At 34.6% G+C, this 10,000-nt stretch overlaps 1 protein-coding gene across 5 annotated transcripts in view; it reads left to right on the top strand.

Moving 5' to 3' along the window:
• The window catches only part of zgc:165508 (uncharacterized protein LOC100101652 homolog), a 26,362-nt gene that overhangs the window by 7,539 nt on the left and 8,823 nt on the right, over positions 1-10,000 (top strand). For 2 of the 5 annotated variants that reach the window (XM_043230468.1, XM_043230463.1), the window contains exons 2-4: positions 1,171-1,304; positions 7,865-7,958; positions 9,097-9,279. In XM_043230468.1, the coding sequence (XP_043086403.1) occupies positions 7,889-7,958; positions 9,097-9,279 (253 nt within the window). In that variant the 5' untranslated portion in view covers positions 1,171-1,304; positions 7,865-7,888. Of the gene's footprint in view, positions 1-1,170; positions 1,305-4,097; positions 4,269-7,864; positions 7,959-9,096; positions 9,280-10,000 lie in introns of those variants that run through there. The other 3 variants (XM_043230465.1, XM_043230467.1, XM_043230464.1) reach the window with 2 other exon arrangements.

Here is a 10,000-nt window from a genome sequence, read left to right as displayed (position 1 = left end):
ATGAAGTGAAAGAAAAGACTCGGTCATTTATGAACGAATGCTGGTCTTTTTTCACTCAGGTGGAGTTTTTGCGTGTCAGAGATGTTCAGAGAAAGCTGTGTGTTTTTGTTGCATCTTGTCTGCATGATGATGCATGAGAGCTTCAGAGAAACACGTCTGATGAGCCTGATTCTCACCGGTCAGATGAAGATTCAGTCATAAATCAAAAGCAAAGCTTTCTGCTGACCTGAAGTCAGCTTTAGATTCGAGTCCATTCGTTTCCAAGAGTTCATTTTTAGAGGCTATGGCCAAAAATACAGTAAAATACAGTTATTATATGCTCAGTAAACGCTTCATTTACCTCTCACTGTTATTAGGAAGCAGTAAAAGTGTAATATCTACTATAGCAAAATACTTTAATGAAATAATAATTAATAATAAAAATAAATAGTAGAAAAAATAATTGTCTAAAATCTCATTTTAATTTTATATGTACATGCATGCATAATTCTCTAACTTTTTAATGCACATATACATATTAATAATTATAATTAATATTTTAAAAATAATACATTTAATTACTTATTTTAATAATAAAATGTATATTTAAAAAAAAAAAAATATATATATATATATATATATATATATATATATATATATATATATATATATATAAATTATAATTATAATTTTTTTCACATAGATAAAATTATAATATGAGTATAATAATTTAATAATTTAACAAAACATGTTGTAATAAGTGTTAATGTTATTTATTATATCTTATTTATATAATACATTTTGATTTATTTTATAATATATCATATGGAAATACTTAAAATTATAATATAGTAATATTTAATTATATGGAAATATTTTGAATAATATTAATCTAATAATGTTACACTGAGTGCAGATTTTTATTGTATATTTTCGTGTCGTAGAAGAAAGATCAATTTTGTTTTTAACTCCATCAAAAATCTATATTATTTTCTGTGTATTTATCTATATTTATGCAAGTAAATATAAAGTGTTATTATTCAACAACGCGAATATATTGTGTTATAAGTGTAATATTTATCATGATCGTTTAGGTCGATAATATATCCGTTGTGTAGGATGCTGGGTGACTCTAGTGTGTGTCTCCAGGCCAGCGGGGGCAGTAGTGAGTCTCTCTCTCTCCTCACACAGTGGCAGGGGACCGCTTGCGTGTGGACTGGAGCCCGAGGAGTTCCTGCTCTGACCTGGCTCTTCTGGGCAACACACGGACCAGTTTGGCGCACGGCCTGGGCGCGACATTTGGGCGCTCGGACCGTTTCCTCAAGGTGCCAGAGTTTCCTCTCAATCTGTTCCATGTCCATTTTTACTTCACAGCGTTCCCTTCCTCTTCTCTCGCGGCGCCTCTGCGGCTCCTGAAACCGTCTTAAAGGCACAGCTCACCCAAAAAATAAACATCAGCTATTCGTTAACGCCGCCATATGAACGGAAGAGGATTAGGGCCAAGCAATAATAAGAAATAAAACCATTTTGAGATGAAAATGCTGGAGAAGCTCATCAAATCATGAGAAAAAGGAAAAAAGTTTAAAGCCAAATGCTAAGAAGTGAAATGCATTACGTTTCTACAATATATTTCAAAATATCATAGAAACTTCACTTCCTGTAAAGCTGCTTTGCCATGATTTGTCGCAAATGCGGTATACAAATAGACATGAACTGAACTAAATTAATCCATCGTAAAATATAAAATTGATGTTGATACGTTAAATATATTTATAAATAATAAATTAAATCGATCATCCATATGCGTGTATACTGTGTATATTTATTAAAGTGCACACATGAATGTATATATTAAATAAAAATGTTTAAAATATATTTAATGTATATATAACATTTTTATATATATATATATATATATATATATATATATATATATATATATATATATATTTATTTTTATTTTTTTAAATTTATTTTATTTATTTTTTTCATTTGTATTATTTATGAATTTAATTTATTAATGTAGCATTTTACTATATATATATATATATATATACATACACACACACACATTTTTTTACACAATGCATATTTATATTAATTTAATTTACGTTATTTATAAATGTATTTAAACTTAAAAAATTATATATATATTCATGTGTCTGTATTTTTATACTCAATAAACATACACCCTACACATTATGTAAACAAACTTTATTTATTTATTATTAATTTATTATTTTCATTTGCATAATGTGTGTGTTTATTATTTATCCCCACAAATACCCAAATACTTTAGAACAATTTTATGTTTTTAAAAAAATATATATCGTTATTATTATTGTAAATATTTACTGTACAAAATATATATATAAATATACACGGACACTCACATATATATAATGCAAAAATGTATTTTTGAAGGCAATCTTTTAAATTTTCATTTGCATAATATGTGTGCTGTTTGTTTGTTATACGTATAAATACACACAAATGCATGCGTATATATTTCAGAAAATACTATGCTTAGATATATATAATAAATATATAAATATATATATTTCTTTATTTATATTTATTTATTTATATATACATTTATATATATATATATATATATATATATATATATATATATATATATATATATATATATATATATATATATATATATGTATTTATTATTATATTAATTGTATTTTTTATTAAAATGTTTGCATGTGTATTTATATATTCATAATAAATATTTCACAGAGCGCACACATGCTATGCAAACAATTCTTTTTTTATTTTGGATGCCATTAATCTTGACGGCACTTATGTAAATATGAGATAAAAAAACAAACACCTTGAGTATTTAAATCAAACTGCACGTCTGTTTAACTAAGTAGAAGATTTTGAGACGCTATTGATTTTTAATTTGGGGTTATATGGGTTTGTTTTTTGACGGCTTTAGGTATTAATTTCGCAGAGTCCCAAAAACTCTTCAGTTTGACTCCTAAACCCCTCGGAGGCCCGTGTTATTAGAAAGTGGGCCACGGATCCCGCTCCGGTCTCGCTCCAAGGCCTGCCGTTCACCAGCTATTTCTGTCATCATTATACGGTCGACGAAGCCTACATTCACATACCGTCGCATCTTCAAGACGTCCTCGCTTGTGGCCTGAAGAAAGCGAAACGCTGGATTTTCTCAGGATTGTCTCAGGCTCGATAATGACCTAATTAACCCCATCGTGCGAGTCGTTAGCGGGCCAATCGCGCCAGATTCGGTTCCTCGCCCCGAGTTTCGTTAAACGTTCGTCTTCCAAACACTCTCGAGTCGTTCTGAGTGATGAGTCATTGATGTGGTTTTTCGACGTGACGCTAATGTGTTTCTGGTCGTTTAACAACCTCGCAACGGTGAGAAAATCCACCGGACGACTTTTCACGTTTCGCCGCCAACTTCTCCGTCGCTTGGACCTCGTTTCGTTCGACTCGTCAGATCCGCATCCCGCTAGATCTGGGCCACGAGCGTGAACATTAAAAAAGTGCAGTAAACGTCAGCTGAATGAGAAATATGAAAAAAATTAAATAAGTAAAATATTTTGGCTAGTTGCCAAGGAAACGCGTTTAATTTCGGGGCGTGTTTAGTGTGTGCTAAAATAAACTGAAATGTGAAATTAAGTTGTAAAAATAAACACGGCAAAAATTTTTAAAGTGCTAAATAAAATATATAAAGATTAAAATATTATATAACGTGCAAAAACAATCAAAAAATAATTAAAAAAAAATTGCAGCTGTTATAACAAATTAGTAGTGATATAAATATGTTTCTATATGAAATATAAACACTGCAACACGGGCACATCTCAGAGAGTGTGTGTGTGTGTGTGTGTGTGTGTGTGTGTGTGTGTGTGTGTGTGTTAGTGTGTGTGTGTGTGTGTTAGTGTGTGTGTATGTGTGTTAGTGTGTGTGTGTGTGTGTGTGTGTGTGTGTGTTAGTGTGTGTGTATGTGTGTTAGTGTGTGTGTGTGTGTTAGTGTGTGTGTATGTGTGTGTGTGTGTGTGTGTGTGTGTGTGTGTGTGTGTGTGTGTGTGTGTGAGAGAGGCAGTAACCCTGATCAAACGTGCTGCATGTGACGTCATCCAGCCGCCGTATCCTTGGAGAAATCGTTCCATGGTGACTGGTTGCTATAGAAATGCTCATTTCCCTCCAAGTTCCAGCGGAATAACGGGGTGTGAGCTCGACGTGGCATGTCGCTGACGACCGACTCCATGGAGAAGCTTTTGTTCCTGTGTGGAGCGAGCGGAGAGCCGGTATCGTGTGTGTGTGTGTGTGTGTGTGTGTGTTTGGGAATGCCGTCGATCGCTGTCTGTTGCTCTGATGATGAGGTGTGTGTGTGTGTGTGTGTGTGTGTGTGTGTGCCGCACAGACAGACGGACAGATGAGGCTCATGTTTCATTACTGTCTGTTAGCTGTTATAAAACCTGTGGATCTGTGTGTGTGTGTGTGTGTGTGTGTGTGTGTGTGTGTGTGTGTGTGTGTGTGTGTGCGTTCAGTGGGTTGGTTTGCATGCAAATAGAGAAATCAAGACTAGAGTAGAGTAGTGTGTTGTGATTTGTGCGGTCTGCTTTAAACGGTCTAACCTACTTTGATCTGTTCTATTCTCATGTTCTGTTCTGTGTATTGTTTTCTATTCTCTTTGATTCTACTGTAATTTTATTCTAGCAGCGTGGAAATCCTTCTGATCTTTTTAGTCATCTAGGCTAATCTGGTCTATTGTTTATATTCCTTTCTACTGTACAGTCTAGATGAGATGGACTGAAGTCATGTTGTTTTTAATTTACTGCAAAGAATTGTTGTTTGTAAAGAATTATTTACCTTATTTTCTATTCTGTTCTACTCTACTGTGCTGTCTTTTATTTTTCTGTTACAGCTCTATAGTACTTCTATTATTATTAGTTTTTATATAGGTTATATAAGGTTTTATTACATTCTAGTCTCTTTAATTTCTATTCCACTGCATTGAGGTTCTTCTAATCTGCGCTATTTTATTGTATTCTCAATCATTTGGTTTATTACTTTCAGCTATGTTCTATTTTAATCTATTCTACTCATATAGTCTCCATTATTATAGACTATTCATTTATGTTCTACTGCACTGCAGACATTTTATTCTGTTCAGCTCTGGTTTATTCCATTCCACTGCTAGTTTCTCCATATAGGCTAGATTGGCATGTTCTGTTCTACTGCAGTGTAGTTCTGCTTCTATTCTGTTCCGCTGTTCTATTATACTCAACTGCTCTCATCTATTCTCCTATTCTAGACTTTTATTTTCTGCTGTCCTATAACTATTCTATTATTTTACTTTCTTTTCACTGCACTGTCATTCTATTCTATTCTATTCTATTCTATTCTATTCTATTCTATTCTATTCAGCCGAACTTTATTTTATTCTACTCTACTACTATTTTCTCCATGTAGGCTGGCATGCTGTTTTCTACTGTAACAAATTATTCTATTCTATTCTATTCTATTCTATTCTATTCTATTCTATTCTATTCTATTTTATTCAGCTCAGCTTTATTTTATTCTACTCTACTACTATTTTCTCCATGTAGGCTGGCATGCTGTTTTCTACTGTAACAAATTATTCTATTCTATTCTACTCTATTCTATTCAGCCCAACTTTATTTTATTCTACTCTACTACTATTTTCTCCATGTAGGCTGACATGCTGTTTTCTACTGTAACGAATTATTCTATTCTATTCTATTCTATTCTATTCTATTCTATTCTATTCTATTCAGCCCAGCTTTATTTTATTCTACTCAACTAGTATTTTCTCCATGTAGGCTGGCATGCTGTTTTCTACTGTAACAAATTATTCTATTCTATTCTACTCTATTCTATTCAGCCGAAATTTATTTTATTCTACTCTACTACTATTTTCTCCATGTAGGCTGGCATGCTGTTTTCTACTGTAACGAATTATTCTATTCTATTCTATTCTATTCTATTCAGCCCAGCTTTATTTTATTCTACTCTAGTTCTATTTTCTCTATGTAGGCTGGCATGCTGTTTTCTACTGTAACAAATTATTCTATTCTATTCAGCCCAACTTTATTTTATTCTACTCTACACCAGCTTACATGGAGAAAATAGTAGTACTGTTTTCTAGTGTAATGAATTCCTCTATTCTTCAGTGAGTGTCTAGGCTGTGGTCATTGTTCGGTTGAGGTCATCAGCTGTAGTTTTTATTAAACGAGACGACTGTAAAATGGCAAAGCTTCTGTATCAGACTCATTAAATCTGCAGCGTTCTCCTGGGCTTGAGCTCTTCAGGGACTGGATCTCAGTGTTCAGTAGGGCAGTAGGCAACACTCTCTGTGTGTGTGTGTGTGTGTGTGTGTGTGTGTGTGTGTGTGTGTGTGTGTGTGTGTGAGAACGCCAGCAGACTGTAATGCTGTTATTTCCTCCAGCTCATGTAGTGAATTGTCAGTGTGTATGTCGAGAGCTCTCGGGGACAGCGTATGTGTTCTTTTTTATTTTAAATGCGTATCTGTTGTTATTTTGCCGCGCGCTCCACTACCTGTGCCATGACGCGTCTTCTAATGCGTTTACCCTCGTGATTAAACTCATACACACTCCGGAGAGGTTCAAACACGCCAGGTGCATGTGTCACATGTGTCCCCTGCCGTTACTAAAGACACAGAAACACATGTGATCTTACACACACACACACACACACACACACACACACACACACACACGCACACACACACACACACACACACACACACACACAGAGTAACTGCTGTACAGTCTGATGAGACACGAAGGTCTAGAAATGCACCTTTGCTCTTGAGAGATCCTTAATTTTAGGCCATTTTAGGCTTAATTTCATTTTGATGAAATATCAAGTACTGCTGCTCTGTATTAGAGGTTTCACATCGCTAAGTCTTGAAGTTTGATTGTTTAAGAGCAGAATTTGAGACAATCATGTGTGTTGAGTTTGTGAATGAGTTGGTGCTTTACTAAGTGATCAGATGCACCTGTTGTACCAGAAAATCTCACAGATGCACCGGACTAGACCATCCCTGAGACCTGAGGGGAAATACAGGGTTATTAGACTTAACTAAAACCATAAGACTTTTGTTACTTGTAATGAAACCAAATAAATTTGAACTGAAATTCAAGTCAAATGTTTCTTCTAGTTTCCAAAGCAAAAAGCTTCATGAGCTATATATATATATACTTTTTTTTTTTTTTTATATATATATAAATATATATAAAAATATAATATATAAATTTCTACTAGTGTCTCACTGAGAGTTTAGAGTTTTTAAAACGTTTTTTTTTTTTTTTTTAATTAAGATGAATTAAATGATGAATGAATAAATTGCTTGTATTTATAATTATATTTATAGTGCTGTAATTTAAAAAAAAAAATATTAAAAAATGGTGAACATAATGTAAACAAAAACAACTGTGTTTATGTATTATGTATACATTAATACAGACAATTAATATTAATATCAAATATACAAATTTTCCATTTTTTTAATTTACGTAAATATGCACAGTATACACACACATAAACAAGCATTAATTGTGGATGTGCTTATTTGTTTGACAGCACTAATTTCAGCATCTATTATATTGTTGGATGTTGATACATTTAAATCCAACCAAGACTTTTATGCATTTAGCAGGGGCTTTTATCCAAAGCAACATCACAGACAACAATATTCATAAAGCACTATGCCAGGTTTATTAGAGATTAGGATGCAAACCAGAAAAGAGAAAAAATGCAGAAAATATATTTTTTTGCTTTTGTTTGAAACGAAACCCTTTGAAATGAAGCTCGTCTTTTTAAAGCTTGGTCTCAGTGTTGTTTCTTCTGCTCTCAGGTAAATGTTGAGGACGGCGGAGACATGTTACCTAAATCCAGACGAGCTCTCACCATTCAAGAGATCGCAGCGCTGGCCAGATCTTCTCTTCACGGTAAACACTTTCACCGCTTTCATGACTAATTGTGATCCTATGCATATTTATGCATATCTGTGCATGTTTTCTTCAACGAATTTTTAACGATGTTTGTCAATGTAAATCATTTGCACAGCCTCCAAAACTAAATTAAACTTGTTTTTTTTAAATGGACGTGTTTCTTGCGGTTTCTGGGTGAAATTTAGATTTAGATTCCTGTAAATGTTAACCAAAGTTCATTTTAAGCTGCTTTTGTAAGTGACTGAGCTTTTTATCATCTTGTCAACATTTAGGACAGTCATTAAATGCTGATTCGTCAAATATCCATTTAGTTTGTTTTAAACCGCTGCTGCAGGCGATGCATCTTTTTAATAAGTAATGACGATTGTTAGTTAATCAATATTCAAACATCCGTTGAGTTATTTCTTTAGGCTGCCGTTGTAGGTGATGCATCTTTTTACAACCTCTACGGCAGATGAAATGCAGATTAACGTTAAAGTCAGCCAGAAGTCGAATATCCATTTAGCTCAAGCTCAATAGTTAACGCATTTTTAAAAGGTCACTATTTAACAGTAATTCAATGCTGGTTGACTCTCACGTCAACCAACAGCCATTTGTTTTATTTTAGACTCGTGTTGTAAGATATGCCCTTTTTTTGTCAGTATTTTAATACCGATTACTGTTAACCAACAGTCAAATATGTATATAGTTTATATGTATATTGCCAGCCGTTAAAATGCATGAATTTCATGCATATTGGTGTTAATGTTAGCCAAAAGTCATAGCTTATGTTCCCGTTCCCAAAAAACCTTCTCAATAGTTAACGTGGTAAATTAATGGCCGTGTAATAAAAGTTACGGCGCATAACAATAGATTTGAACTAGAAGCGGAGACACTGAGATGCTGTATTGTTCACAGGTCAATTTGTCTGCATAAAGATCACAAAACCTGACCCTCACACACACACACACACACACACACACTGTGAATAGAAGATATCACAGCTCACTCGATCTTTATTGTAAACACACGCACGCATGCTTTCATTGCACGTGCCGACTCCTTTGTATCGCACCGATTGACAGCATGACCTGGATTATTCCTCATGTTTTATGCAGCGTTCGGGTCACTGACCCCTCCGCGTGTGTGTGTTCAGGTTTCTCACAGGTGGTCAAAGATCATGTGACGAAGCCCACGGCGATGGCGCAGGGCCGCGTGGCTCACCTGATCGAGTGGAAGGGCTGGTGCAAGCCCACCGACACGCCGAGCGCCCTCGAGTCTCACCTCACCTCGTACTCGCATCTGTCCGAAGGAGAGCAGGAGGCCAGATTCGCTGCAGGTCAGTCTCCAGAGCTGATCCTCGTTAAACGCGCTGTGCGCAAGTTTGAGAAAAATAACATATTTAGGAATCATGTTACGTTTACATAACTGAAAAATAAGGCTGTATCCAGTAGTTGTACTCGGACAGCTAGCGGTTGAATGGGTACTGCACCTGCGAAAAATAATTGATTTGTATGTTTGGTGTAACGCAAACGCATTATTTCCCACGTACTGCGCATTTATTGTTGCTCTTCTAAGCCCCGCCTCGATTCGTACAAAGCTCATCGTTCTAAAAAAGCGAGGTGTGCTCTGATTGGCCAGATATCCCGTGCACAGTGATTGGCCGAAAACCTCAAGAGTCACCAAAACAATAAATATCATGTCATTTGTTGCGTCCGGTGGAGACATGATTACTGATTATGCTGTATTTGCCGTGTTGCATCGCGTCTGGTAAACGTAAACAAATCAGAGAAACGACAATAAAACATAACTTACGTGAAGGTTGTGAGTCAGTAGCTCCAGACTGTTCTTGTAGAGCAGGGGTGTCAAACTCAAATTCACAGAGGGCCAAAATTTAAAAAAAAGAACATTGTCGAGGGCCAGACCATTTTTTTTTTTATTCATTTATTTATGTTTTTATTATCTTTAAGATACAGTAAACTACTGTATTAACCATCCTCATATATTATAATTGAATTTTTGCTTAAATACTGAAACCAGTACAGGTTTAAGAAAATAAT

This window comes from Puntigrus tetrazona, unplaced genomic scaffold (assembly GCF_018831695.1).
Source record: "Puntigrus tetrazona isolate hp1 unplaced genomic scaffold, ASM1883169v1 S000000151, whole genome shotgun sequence".
In the NCBI taxonomy this organism is placed as follows: Eukaryota; Metazoa; Chordata; class Actinopteri; order Cypriniformes; family Cyprinidae; genus Puntigrus; species Puntigrus tetrazona.
The sequence above is the reverse complement of the archived record's forward strand: the minus strand, read 5'-3'. Positions and strand labels throughout refer to the sequence as shown.